At 47.7% G+C, this 14,312-nt stretch overlaps 1 protein-coding gene and 1 pseudogene across 5 annotated transcripts in view; one reads left to right on the top strand and one right to left on the bottom strand.

Annotated features, from left to right (window-relative positions):
• Positions 1-348: 348 nt before the first annotated feature.
• Positions 349-762, bottom strand: LOC116582048 (annotated as a pseudogene).
• Positions 763-4,445: 3,683 nt separating this feature from the next.
• The window catches only part of LOC116581867 (prolow-density lipoprotein receptor-related protein 1-like), a 42,700-nt gene continuing 32,833 nt past the window's right edge, over positions 4,446-14,312 (top strand). For all 5 annotated transcript variants that reach the window (XR_004282275.1, XM_032329156.1, XM_032329157.1 and 2 more), the window contains exons 1-8: positions 4,446-4,540; positions 7,211-7,324; positions 8,731-8,850; positions 9,253-9,492; positions 10,531-10,644; positions 11,884-12,003; positions 12,938-13,063; positions 13,760-13,963. Coding sequence is in view for 4 of the 5 variants with exons in the window: in XM_032329156.1 (XP_032185047.1) it covers positions 4,465-4,540; positions 7,211-7,324; positions 8,731-8,850; positions 9,253-9,492; positions 10,531-10,644; positions 11,884-12,003; positions 12,938-13,063; positions 13,760-13,963 (1,114 nt within the window). In the remaining variant the exon portion in view is untranslated. The remainder of the gene's footprint in view (positions 4,541-7,210; positions 7,325-8,730; positions 8,851-9,252; positions 9,493-10,530; positions 10,645-11,883; positions 12,004-12,937; positions 13,064-13,759; positions 13,964-14,312) is intronic.

Here is a 14,312-nt window from a genome sequence, read left to right as displayed (position 1 = left end):
AAATATTTCTTTCTTTTATAATACATTTGATCGTACTGCCTATTTTGTTTCCCTGTCTTATAGGAATAGCTGCTGAATTTCATCAAAGGGTTTGAGCATATATTTATAAAACATATGGATAATAGAACACTAATCCTTTAATTTTTAAGATAATTAATTATATTAAAGATTTCCTAATGATAAATGAACTTTGCCTTACCAAAATAAACCATGCTTGTTATTCAGTATTATATATTTTAAACTACTTGATACAATTTACTTTATTGTGTTTAGACTTTTTGCCTCCATTTTCATATGTGTCTGTTATGAATTATTATTAATCTTTAACCAGCTAAAAATTTTGGTCATTTAGCTCTTTTTTTGAAAACAAAAAGCTCCGGCCAGTTTTATTAAAGAAAACTTTTGCATGATTTGCTTTTTATCCGGCTGTTCTGGCATGCCCCCAATGATACCAGAATCACCCGGATCAATGAGAGACAATGCACGTACCATGTATTATTTCCCACACGCTGGGCCCAATTCAATATTATTGCCACTGTTAATGGTGGACACCAGTTCTGGCCAACATGGTATAGTATTCTACCTCAGATTTCCTCAAGGTTGGATGGGCAGTTGTTGGCAAGGATGACTAGTTTTGCTTTGTCATGCTTGGTCATTTTTGGAGTCTGCTCGTACCCCAGCACATACTTTCCATGTCTCATAGTAAGGTGGAGCCTAGAGTTGATTGAACCCAGAGACTTTGGTTTTATTTGCAACCACCATCTTCCTGTGTTAACAGCCCCAACCTGGAGCAGCTGCCAAGGTGGATGGGAGCAAGAAAGGGGTCAGCTGGCTTCTTATTATTGAGTTGTAAAAGTTCTTTTTATATGGTGGATATGAGGCCTTTCTGAGATGGTCTATGTAAACCTGCGGGTCTGTAAAGCCTAAACTATTTTCAAAATAATATTTGCCTTTTTCATTACATTGACATTTGCCCTGATGATAAACAAACACACACTAATGGTGGGTAAAACTGTTGCCCCCTTACCATGACTCAAGATGGTGGCACCAAACTGTCCTAGCCATCAGTATATTCTATACTACCATATCCTTGTAGCTTTAAAATATGCCTTAAAAAAAAAAAAAGTAAGAATATACTTCATGCAGTACAAATGGTTAATTTTATTAAATTTTAGCCTGATAGTATATAGCTTTTTAATGTTCTCTGTTACTAACTGGAACATTTGCATTAAGCCCTTCCATGGCATACCAGCGTTGGTGGAGGAAACCACCTGTACCACCGTCTGACTTGCAAGCATAATGAGCCCCACTTCTCACCAAATACCATTTTTACAGGAAAGAATGACTGATAGACATCTGGTTATTCAGACTCGGGTACTTGGCAGACTCTATCCTCAAAAATGAGTGGTGCATATGCATCACTTCAAGGAAAACAACTGGCAGTATTGGTTGCCAATGATACAATTCAAGCTTTCGAGGGAAAATTATAGTTTTTGGAAACTGGAGGCCACCCTCATGAGCTTACCAGCTTTCCAACAGTCAAACCTTATCTGATGATATCAGTAAGGATTGTCACAAAGCTGACCTACAAAATATTGTAGGATAGAGACGTCAACATTTGGAATATCAGCATAACTTAGTGAACCCTTATTTTGGAAATGATCAAGGCATGATGTTACAAAGTCATGTGTGGGTGAAAGATCCACTCAAAGTACAAAATAAGTTGATGGGTTTTATTTTATTTTAAGTATTTTATTTATTTATTTGAGAGAGAGAGAGAGTGTGTGCACCTGCATGGGCCAGGGGAGGGGCAGAAGGAGAGGGAGAAGATTCCCTCCCAAGCAGGGAGCCTGATGTGAGGCTTGATCCTTGGACCCTGGGGTTCATGACCTAAGCTGAAGGCAGACCGTTTAACTGACTGAGCCACCCATGTGCCCTTAAAGTGATGGATTTTAATAAGAACAGTATGAAATGCTCATTGATGTGGCTCTGGATTCCGCACTGCAGTTAACTTTTAAGAAATGAGCACTTCTTCAGTTTTGGTCTTTGTATCTATGCTAATTTCATAGGAATGACATAACAAACTACTAGCAACCGGGTGACTTAAAACAGAAATGTACTGCCCACATTTCCGGAGGCCAGACGTCTGGAATCAAGGTGTCCATATTCTCTCTGGAAGCTCTAGCAGAAAGATCCTCCTGGCCTCTTCTATCTTCTGGGAGCTTCAGATGCTCCTCGGCTTGTAGAAGCATAATTCCTATCTCTGCCTCCATCTTCACATGGCCTTCTCTCTGTGTCTCTTCACACTGTCTTCCTTCTGTATATATCTGCATCCATATTTTAAGGACACCAGTCACATTGGATATGGTCCCACTCTAATGCTCTCTCCTGAACTTGAGTAAATCTGCATAGACCCTTGTCCAAATAAGGTCACGTTCTGAGGTACTGGGAGTTAGGACATCGACATAATTTTTGGGAGGCAGAAAATCAAACCAATAACAGCATCAAAGAATATCTACAGCTTAACTGGAAAGGCTGTTCCTTTTTCTATAGCCAACACTCACCTGGGTGAGGCCAGATTTTCTTCATGTCCTGCAACCAGAACAACAATAAATCACATTTTTTTACAGGCTCTGGGGATTAGAACGTTACCTTTTTCAGGTGGCAGTAGTGGTAGGACATTATTCTGCTCACCACGGGCTGACAAGGCTATTAAAAAGGCAAAATGGGGGGACAGACCCAGGAGAGGACAACACATCACTAAGAATGAGTCAGAATATAAGGATTTAAGGATTTATAAGGATATAAGTCAGAATACAAAGGATTGTATTTAGCAAATACAAATGTTACTGAAATTCTTACTTATAACACGCATATCTGTGGCTTTTTTCAGTTGGTGTAGGTTATTAAGAGCTGACATGGGCTGTTCATAACAATATAGCTGCCATTTGTGTCCACATGTCACTTCATTTAGCTGAGACTGAACCCAGGTCTCCCACACTTCAATTCCAGGAACTCAGCCCTAGCCTCAGAGCCTTTCTGGGAGGAAAACTAGTCTATATTCTTAAAACACTGAGTGCTCTCTTATGTCACTCAAGACCATTAAGCATCTGAAATAATCTGGTTCTAAAGCAACAACCTTTCAGCAGAAATCAATATGATACACCAGGAGATTTTTGTTAAAAGCGGAGGGGTCCTTTTAAGTGGCTTATGCAATCAGAGCATACAACGAATTTAAAGAAAACTTCAGAACATACGGCATTCTGATATCTTCAAAGTGTGGTTTGATGGGACCAGCAGTGAACATGAAGAGGAGGTATGATTTAAAGAAAGCTGTTGGAGTACTGTGTTGCAAATAAATTCTAAGAAGGCACTTTGCAATTCAGTTTTCTGTTTCTATTTTTTTTCCTAGTGTTTTATTGCTGCCTTGCACTCCCAAACACTATAAATGTTCCTTGCCAGTTTTACATTCTAAAACTCTAACTCAGTCGCGTTCTCTCCAAGAATCTGACACTCACGTCTCCCAGTGTACTGGAAAGAAGGAATGCCACAGCTTAGCTAAATAAGGGTAGGGGAGGGTAGTCTATGTCCTTGGTAATGTGTCACCAACTCTCATTTTTATCCATCATCTCATCCCAGAATGTCAGTTTTTGCATAAAATGACCTTCAAATTCTTTCAGTCCCCGAAGTCTGAGACCCTCCGGGGATTAGGTTTGACTCTGGTTTAGACCCTCCAAATGGGCTCCGCGTCCTTGTTTATGAGAGCATCCCATTCCTGCGACCCAGACTGAAAGAGGAATGGTGTTTCTCAGGGCTTTTCATACTGTTTGTATTTACAGTATGGGGGCCCGGACAAAGAGCACTGAGGCCTCAGAGTCATCCGCCCAGACCCAGATCAGGAAGGCCAGCTGCTGCCAAGGTCGCTGGGAAGAGGCAGAGAGGGGCACCTGGCGTCCCAGTGCGGCCCCAGTTTGGAAGCTATTAAGCCCTTGCGTTTCCGTGTGAGGTCTGAGGGCCAGCAACAAAGGCATTAACCGATGATGATTTTGTTAGAGACCCTCAGGCCCTGCCTCAGACTTCCAGGATCAGAGTCTGCGTATTAAGGAGAGTTCCAGGCGATTCCTGTGCTCGATTAAGTTTGGGAATCCTTTGGTTAAGCATGGCTGAGCGCTCCCGCTTTGCCCCTCAGCGTGGCAACGGCCAGGCCCCGAGTTAGGCGAGGGTGTTCTGTCCCACCGCTTGTGGGGAGACCAGCGGAGGGGCGGGCGCGGTGCTCCCAGCAGCCTGGCTGAGTTTCGGGCAGCGCGGCCCCGGGAGCGGGAGGCGCAGGTGCTCCCACGCTCCGCCCACGGCCCCAGCCAGACCCAATGAGCGGCGCGAGCGGAGGAAAGCCCGCCCCCGGCAGCGCCCGCGCTCCTCCCGCCAGCGCGACGCCGGCCGCGGGCGCACAGTCGGTTCCCAGCCATGGGGCGCCGGGCGCTCCTTCTGCTCTTGCCGCGGGTGCTGGCAGCGCTGGGCGGCCTCGCGGGCTCCGGGACCGGTGAGTGGGGCCGCGGGCGGGGCGCCCGGGAAGGGACCGCAGCCCGCCTTGCGAGGCGCAGGGATGGCGGGCTGGGGTTGGGGGGCGCTGCACAGGGCGGGAAGGGAGCTTGGGGCATCCTGGCTGGCGAGCGCGACGCCCCCCACCCCGCCTTCTGGAGTGACTTTCCATAGAGGCGGGTGACATCGGGCCTTCTGGGGGGCCGCCAGATGAATCGCGTGGTGGTCCCCTGCTTCCTTGCGCTTGACTCCCCGTCCTGCTCAGTGGGTGGAAAGGTAGGTGGGCTCAGCGGACACCCTTGGGGTCTTTCCTTCATCCTTCCCCTAGCGTGTGGGAGGGAGCTCTCTGCACCCCTGAGGGCAGGTGCACTCTCTTTGTTCCCCCAACGGCCTGGCCTAGTGGGATTCGCTTTCTAGCCCTGGTCTCCGAGGGGACCTCCAGCTCAGGGTTCCCTAGAGAGCAGATTTACCCTGGGTGGAGGCTGGGGGCCTCCGGAAGACATGCCCTCACTCCGGAAACAGCATGGGGAAATGGGGCTTGGGTCAGAGGTGCAGTTGGGAAGCAACTCTCTGTGGCACTTGTTGATACCACTCAGGTTTAGGCAGACTCCAGGGCAGAGGAGAGCTGAGTTGATGCCCCAGAGTGACCAAGACATCCACATTTCCCAAGTGGTGGGTGGCTGGTTGGCGGCGTAGCCATGTCTAGGAGGTGCCTAGCATTGGTCAAGCTGGCCTGCAGTCTGTCCCCACAGGTGTTGTCAGTGGCCCTCATAGATTGAAATCTGGTTTTAAATCATTTTCACTTAGCAGACTCTTGGTCAAGGGGGTGTTAACTAGGTCGGAGGATGTGCCGCTTAATTGAGTTGTTTGTCTTCCAGGGGGAATTCTAACCCACAGGATTTTTGCCACAGGCGGTGGGGCATCTCTGCTGTGATGAGAAGTCCTTGCTCTGTGTGGTCTTTTTGCATCACTCCTGAAGCATCTTTACAGTTGCTTGCATTTTTTATTAAGCAGTGGTTACCAAAGCTTTCTGGCATGTAGCCCTCTTTCGGATGCCCTTTCTAGAATAGCATGTGATCACCCTACTTTGCATATTAACAGACTCTGAGAAAGCTACCTTATACTTAACATTTAAGTAAATATGTTAATACATTTCTTATTTATTCACAGCAAGCATCTACATAAGTGAAAAATAATGGTTTGAGATCCACCTGCAGACGTGTAGAATCTTTATGCACACTTGGTCTCCAGACCAAGAATCAGCAGGGCAAAATATTATTCAAGGTGTGACTCACCTGGAAGTGTGAGTCTTTGGGGGCCGACTGGACCCCTAATTGGGATCCTTCTGGGAGGATCTGCTGGAAGTGGTAGCAAAAGAGTTAATGCTTTACGAAGATTTATATGGTGGGTATAGGGCACCAGGTGGCTTTGTGCCCATTTATTCTTTGAATCTTTCTCTTCTGATCACTTATTTATTAGTCTCATTTTATAGACAGAAAACTGAGATCCCGAGAGAGGAAGTAACTCTCCCAAGGTCACATTGTTAGTAAGGGGTCTCACTAAAATGGCAATCTACGCAGCCTGACAGTTAAGTCTGTGCTTCCGTATTAGTGGCTGGTAACATCACCTGCTCTCCGTGGTTTTGGTCAAGCTAAGTGAGACTGCTTGGATGGCATGTGAGTAGATGGAGAGTCGTTAGGTACCCATTAGTCACCAATACTTTTTGCATATTTAAAATGTTTTTTATACACCAGCCTCAAAAAAAAAAAAAAAATCAAACCTTGAGTAGCTAAGCTAAAATATTATCTTAGAAGGATACAGGTAAGACTAAGAAATGGTCTCTTAGCAAAGAAGGTGTGGTTTACACAATGGCCTTCCATTATCAACTTCCATTACACAACTTTGCATCGCGCTTTCCATTCCATGTACAGATTGTTCCTGGGAGTAGGACTATGGGGTGGGGGGAAGTCTTTACTGGATCTTGCAGAGACTCCAGTACAGGCCATGTGATTTATCTTTTCTAGGAACTAAAGATTGGCTTTTTCTCTTTGAAAGTTAGGACAGTATAGTAAATTTGCTATAGTCAGGCCTTCCTGGTGCTTCCTTCTGAGGAGCACATTCCTAAACAGGCTTAATTTTGACTGTTAATCATTCAAGGTTGATAAATAGAAGTTCATGACTTGAATAAGACACAGTAAATCAATCTTAGGCAAATCACTGAGCACTTAAATATTTATAACCAACCTATTAGAGGCATTCTTATGAAGATCGTGTGTAGGATCTAAAATCTGAATCTAATTTTTAGATGTGTCTGCACATGCTTAAAAGTAAACTAGAGTCCAGACTTTGAGCTTAGACTTCTAAACGTGCAACTGTTCGGAGTCTTTAAAATCAAACCAGAAGAAGTCGCTGGGTCTCTTGGAGCGCAGTGCACGATGGTCCCATTCCAATGGGAAAACGGTGGCGAATGGTGATTTCCCAACCCCACACCACCAGAAAGAACAGTATCCAAGGATCATTACTGCAGAAGTCCAATGGATTTTTATGGTCCTGAATCCCCCTAATGTTCTCCTGGGTATTGGTTGAAGGACCTCCCTCTGAATAATCTTTTCAGTACAGCTTCTCCTGAAAAGGTGCTCCCATGGATTTGCTTTTTGTTCATCCAATGCAGATGAAGCAAGGTGTAACATGACAAGGCAAGCTGCGTGTGGGGACAGGTGCATTCCCGTGGCCTGGCTCTGCGATGGACAGCAAGAGTGCCCTGATGGGACCGACGAGCAGTGTGGTGAGCACTCCTTGCCGTTTCGTGTCCTCATCCACGAACAGCTGTGTGCCCGGCTGACAGCGTCAAGTCCTGTGGTTTTCACTCATAGCGGGTATTCAGAAATAGGAGGTGTTCTGGCTGGTGGCAGGCTTTCAGCTCGTAAGTCTAGGGATGTGGGTGTTGGTAGCACTGTTGTCAACACAAGTGTGGAGGGCTAGTTGGGATAGAAAATCCAGATGTTTTCAAGACAAGTTGTGGTGGGCTAGTTAGGACAGAAAATCCAGGACGAGTCTGGCTTCTCGCCTTCAAGTCTAGCTTCAACACGGGGCCTAACACAAGATTGCTCCATGGGCAGCCCTCACTGACTGCAGCACACACTTATAAATAGATACACTCAACTACTTTAGCTTTACTTCGAGCTTTTGTACAATGAGAAGACAATTTTTCAAATGGAGGACCAAAGAAAACTATAAGACCAATAGAAGCCAAGTTAGCCATTTGGTGAATGTCTTCCTGAAATCCAGCTCAAACACCTCCATGCTAAGAGTGCTCCCAGCCCCAGAAGGGACACCTGACCCCAGGAGATGAGGAAAGTCTTTGAACACATGTTTCACATCCTTGAGCGGTGAATATGGAAGGAGAAAATTCCCGAGTAAAAGAGGAACCCCCCCCCCGAAAAACTTGAGGAGTGCCCCATTCCTTTTCTCTACCCTGATTGCACACTCCTGGGCTGGCCATTTACTGTAACTAATTTAATATGAAAACTTTGATATTAAAACCTGTACTATTACAGGTTCAAATTACATTTTATACTTGCAGAAGTGCCTTGCGCTCTGCTCCCCCCATACCTCCTCCCAGCTGTCCAGGTTTACTTGCATCTGCCAGGAGGCGCACTTAGGTGGAAATATTCGAAGGTCCCATTAGACCCCAGACTGACAGCACCCAGACTGTCTTCGCTCTCAGTATGGTCTCAAATGCCAAAGGAGTTCCAAGAAGTGACACTATAAGGCTGTACTGGCCCATACAGTAGCCTTTAGCCACATGTGAAGATTTACATGTATTTAAATAATAAATATAGCTCTTTTACCCTGCTAACCACGCTTTAAAGCTCAGTAGCCCCACGTGACTAGTGACAGCCCCTTTGGACAATGCCTCCATTGTTACAGAAGATTTTATTGGACAACTTCATCATTCTAGCAGCGTGACTGGGAGTGTAAGCGATGTTGGGCTGCTAGGTGATTGGCCCTAAGGCAGGGTATGGTGTGTGGTTACGGTGGCACGGAAGGGTTGGACCCTGTGGCAGACGGGGAGTTCATTGTTGTTCTGCTAATGAAAATAATTCATACAAAACCCCAGCTGAAAAGTTATCAGTGCCCTGGCAAACCGCTCTTCCTCTCTGCCTCTCGAACATTCCCCTTGGCCCGCAGAGGAAGCGTGTCGCGGACATCCACAGGCCTGGCAGTGTGACGACGGGAAGTGTATTTCCAGTAGCCGGCTTTGTGACGGTACCGGGGACTGCCTGGACGGCTCCGATGAGGTTAACTGTGGTAGGTACAACCTACTTTCTCTTCGGACATGACATGTCAAGTTAGCTGCCTTGATGAATGAACCTCCACGGTATTAAGTGACACCAGCAAGTCCCTAGGTAGCCTTCTGCTGGACGGGGGCTAAATGCCCGTGTTCAGTTGTCGCTGGGATGACAGGTGACCTTTTATCCACCACTGCATTTTGCAAAATCACCTAAAAGATTCTCGCTTCTGTTGGCTTTTTATACTCCTTTGGGCTGACACTTTGGGGTGCCAAATTGGGGCCACATCTCCAGTGGCTGGCCTCCTGCTCAGTTCTTGGTATTCTGGAGACCAAAGCCGTGAGCAAACCGTGAATACCCAAGGGCACAAGCCGGCAGGTCAGGCCTTCCACCTCACTGGGCCAACGCCTGCCTTTTACAGAGACTTCTGTGGTGTGCCCTGGCCAGAAAATCCAGTGTCCGGGACAGTCTCAGTGTCGCGAGCCTTGGGAACTCTGTGACGTCCCCCGGGACTGTGAAGATGGGCTCGATGAAGCACGCTGCTCCCCGAACCACTGCCTGGCGGGCCAGTGGCTGTGCAGGAACAAGCTGTGTGTCCCGGAGAGCTGGAGGTGCAATGGGGTCAACGACTGCGGGGACTCCTCAGACGAGGCCGCCTGTGGTGAGTGCCCCTCCCCCACCCCTCCTGGCCTGGCTTGGAAAGAGGAAGGTTGTACCATGTGGGCTGCTTTCTGCAGGTTGCATTTTAATTCCTAGGACTGAGACGCCATCCTATATCTAAAAACAGGATGTCTCCTAGCAGTAACCAAGATGTAGTTACCCATGGAAACATCTAGCAGTGCTCGAATAGTAACTCTGTGCTGGACACTCAAGGCAATGTGGCCACGGCACAGAACACTGGAGTGTCCGTATCTGAAGGAGCCTCCTAACGGTGCCTCATGTCCCTGTGGGGTCCATGACGGGGAAATTCCTTATTAAAAGAGGATCCCCTGCTCCGCTCCCCCAAGCCCTGCAACAAACTCATTGAGTAAAGTGTTCCTTTTCTTGACCCCACATACACAGTGCAGTGGAACCTCCAGCTTGTCAGTAAACCACAATTCCACTCGATCTTTGTAGAATTAAATCTCCACTATTCAGATTCTAACATTATTATCATGTATAAACTGGTTTCTTTTCTTTTTTTTTTTTTTAAAGATTTTATTTATTTATCTGACAGACGGAGATCACAAGCAGGCAGAGAGGCAGGCAGAGAGAGAAAGAGAGGAAGCAGGCTCTCAGAAGAGAGCCCGATGCGGGGTTCGATCCCAGAACCCTGGGATCATGACCTGAGCTGAAGGCAGAGGCTTTAACCCACTGAGCCACCTAGGTGCCCCTATAAACCGGTTTCTTAAGAGGGTCTTCTTTTAGGGCTCATGTTCACTGACTTTAACACCAGCTCAGTTAGAACTACTTAATACTAATTCAATTTGATCAATATTATTTCAACCGAGTGCCCACATGGCTTACTTGACTTCATCATTATCAAGTCTTAACTCCCAATTCCCTGAAAACTCTGCTTAAAATGATAAAACTTTCTTTCCTACCTCAACTTGCCTTGGGTTCTGGAAACCCTGCCACCTTATTGTAATTAATAAGGGTCTGCTTTGACTCCCCCTTCCCCCATGTGCTGTTGGAAAAGAAAGCTCTCCTTCCTACGCAGCCTCCTGTCCAGAAGGCACGGTGAAATGTAATGAAGGGAAATGCATCCTGGAATCCCTGATGTGTGACGGGGAACTTGACTGCGTCGATGGTGCTGATGAACCAGCTACGTGTGGTGAGGACCCAACTGCCAGGCGTCACGTGGGGTGGGCAGAATCCGTTACATTAGCCAAGGCCTCAGTTATCATGGGGGTCTACACTCTCAGAGAATGCTCAGACCAGACCCCTCTGTCAGCAATCATCCTTCCGTGGTGGGTCCCCCACGTCTTACAAGTTCCGAGCCTTGGCTCTGGTCTCCCGAGTGTGCGCAGAGCTTACCTGAGCTGGAAAACTTGGTGAGCTCGCCTCACGCTATGGCTCTAAGAAAATAGACTAAATGCCTCAAACCACACTGCTCCGAAAATTCTGGAATAAAGAACAGACTATGGCACTGAGAAGCGAATCCTGTGTTCAAGACCGTATGGTGAATTCTCTAAGGATTTAACTGAGGAAGGACTGAGGAAGACTATTTCCTGGTGAGGAGGGAGCTCCTGAGCAAGGGTCTGAAAATTTAAAACCTTGTGTTTCTCACTCTAAAAATCACTGTTGGTTCTGGTTGCGGAGGATGGGGACGGGGCAGGTCTCCCCAGGTCACTTTGTCATCTGTCTCGATTCCTCTTTAAATCTGGGCTTAGATGTGTATGACGAGACTTTTGTTAGTGCTAAGGGCTGTACAGGCCACTTTCTTTTATTTATTTATTTGACAGAGATCACAAGTAGGCAGAGAGGCAGCGCAGAGGGAGAGGGGGAAGCAGGCTCCCTGCTGAGCAGAGAGCCTGATGCGGGGCTCGATCCCAGGACCCTGAGATCATGACCCGAGCCGAAGGCAGAAGCTTTAACCCACTGAGCCACCCAGGCACCCCTGAAGGCCACTTTCTACTGAGGGAACACATAAGACACAGGAAGCATGAACAGTAGGACAACACACAGGTTTCTGGTGCTGTAGAGGTAATTCACTGGGATTAAGAAATTACTATATCCCTTCCTGGGGCAAGGGTCCTGGCCCCTCAAATTTTCCAGAGGGAATAGGGAAGAGGTTGCTGGGCCTTCTGTGGGTGAGCAATACACCAGCATTTGAAATTGTCCAGACTGTCTGCCTAGAAAAGTCCTTTCTCCTGCTCCATGATTCTTCACTTTCCCTGTTCTGTGGTCTTTCCCTGAAGCGTCCACATTCCTAGGTCAGAGGACAGGGTCAAAGGTTATTCTTCAGAAGCCTCTATAGCCCTCACAGCAAGCAGGGGCTTGTCACACCTGGCTTAGAAAACGTTTGATCTGTACCTTGTTCAACTCCTGACCGCTGCCCTGTCTTTACCAGGGAGGAACTGCTCCGTGGCCAACGGGGGCTGTGAGGGACAGTGCAGTGACACCGCCTGGGGAGTCCAGTGTTCGTGTGGAGCTGGGTGGCAGTTACAGCAGGACGGCCAGAGCTGTGCAGGTCAGAGTTCATCGGGCGCATCTTCCGAAGTTTTCATAGCAGTGGGATAGACCTGCCACATAGCTTACCATGTTAATCACGTTAAGGATGTAATTCAGTGGCCTCCACCACATTCACGACGCGTGTGAACATCACCACGATCCATCTCCAGAACTCTCTTATCCTCCCCGACAGAAACTCTGTCCCATTAAACAAGAACCCTGTCCCCAGTCCCCAGAAACTCCATCCACTTCCTCTCTGAATTTGCCTGTTCTGGTCTTGCCTCTAAGTGCAGTCCTGTGGGATCTGTCCCTCTGGGCCAGGCTTTTTCACTTAGCCTGTCATTAAGTTTCATCCATGTCATAGCAAGGTCAGACTCTCCCTCCCTTTCTACGGCCAAATACCTCATTGCATACATATGCCCCATTTTATTTATCCGTGGATGGGCATTTGGGTCTTTTCCACGTTTTGGCTCTCATGGGCGATGCTATGAGCAACTGGTGTACACATGCCCGAATCCCAGCTTTCCGCACTCTGGGGTGTACACCAGACGTGGGATTGTCGTATCCTGCAGCAGCTTCTACGTTTAACTTGAGAAAACTTCAAGCTGTTTTCCACGGCGGCTGCCCCACTTGACATTCCCCCAGCAGGGCACAAGTGGTTCCGGTTCTCCACGTCTTACCATTCATTCCAAATCAGCAATGCCCCCGAGTGTTGCTGGGGTAACCTCCACCTGGATTCCGTGCCAGCCGCATGTCTGGGGCCTCCACACTGACGTTCCCGCTGAATTGCTCGTAGGGCAACTCCACAGAGGCAGGGACTGTTTGTGCCAGCACCAGCACAGGGATTTCCACATAGTACGTGTTCAGCGAGCATGAAAGGGGGGCCCAATGACCCAGAAATACTCAGGAGATGGCTCTGTGGTCGTCTCTGATTTCCGGCTCTCTGTCATCAGATATAGATGAGTGTTCCCAGGCCTACAGTCCCTGTGGCCAGCTGTGCCGTAACGTCCCGGGCTCCTACTCTTGTGCGTGTGTTCAAGGTCACCAGCTCTACAATGGGACCAGTTGTCGAGTTATAGGTGAGATTCACGACCCTGAGCAAAGCCTAGCCCTTGCTCTGTCCTTAGTGGTCATTATAGATAGAAGTGTTGTCCATGGTTCACTTTAGGGTCTGGTATGAGAGTGACATTATTCTTTCCTTAAAGAAGCTGCTATTAACAACATTCCTTGGCCAAATCAAGTATCAGTTGCTATTAGGTGTCTTTATGTTTCTTTAAGTTTATCTGTTAAATCTACACCCAACATGGTCTTAGATCTTATGACCCTAAGGTCAAGAGTTGCATGCTTTCCTGACTGAGCCAGCCTATTAAGTAAAATGAGTTAGCTGTCCTGCAGGCTGTACACCTGGCTGCTCCGGAGACCACACTGACGTAGTGTTACCTTGGCCTGTGCTGCTTTAACAAGGGAACGGTGAATTCCATTCGGCTGCTGGGTATGAGGCAGGGAGAGGAGCTCTATCGAGGTGAGGGGAAGGGCAGAATCTGAAATCAAACAGGCCCAGAGTTCCAAAAATGAGTTGGAATGTGCTGGAGTTCAGAGGAGGAACTGGGGCTTAGGGTGGTAGGCTAGATTGCCTCTGGACACGCCTCAGTCCAGACCTGAGCCATCGGCGGATTTCAGCACGGGAGATGGGACAGCATCTTTGGTGAAAGAGAATGGTATGAAAGAAAGTGTCCAAGGAGTGTGTCACTGTTCCTTTTCCCCCTTTATTGCAGATGATGCTGTTAAAATTCTTATAGCGGCAGAGAGAGAACTTGGGGTCCTGGATCGGAGAACAGGCATCTATGAGCCTCTGGTTCCTGTAAACTCGAGGCCGACTTCTGTCGCCTATGATCTCGACAGAAGCATGTACTTTTGGGCGGATGAAGCCTTGCACGTGTTTGTCCTTGGGAAGCCAAACCCGGTTCCTCTCTATCCAGGTATATTGCTTGACGTCCAGAGCCCTGGCTTCTTAAGGCGCCTTCAGCAGAGTATAAGCGGCCTGTGTATTCATCTGGACGTCATCTGGGACTCTCTTGTTGTGACTCCCCAGTGCAACCCTGATTTGAGATAAGGCCATGTAATTTGGCTCAACAGGAGCTTTGCAGGAGCATAACCGGCGAACGAGGTTGCTCTAAAGAGGTACAGAAAGTTGGGCATGTGGGCTCAGGCCAGGGCTGATCTCCGCTTCATCCCTGGGTTTGTGACTTAGATCAAGTCGTTAACTCCTTTGAACTGCGCTCAGTAAGACAGAAGGGATAGCCCTTGTCTCACTGGGTAAGCGGGGTG

Source organism: Mustela erminea, chromosome 21 (assembly GCF_009829155.1).
Source record: "Mustela erminea isolate mMusErm1 chromosome 21, mMusErm1.Pri, whole genome shotgun sequence".
Classification (NCBI taxonomy): domain Eukaryota; kingdom Metazoa; phylum Chordata; class Mammalia; order Carnivora; family Mustelidae; genus Mustela; species Mustela erminea.
The sequence above is the reverse complement of the archived record's forward strand: the minus strand, read 5'-3'. Positions and strand labels throughout refer to the sequence as shown.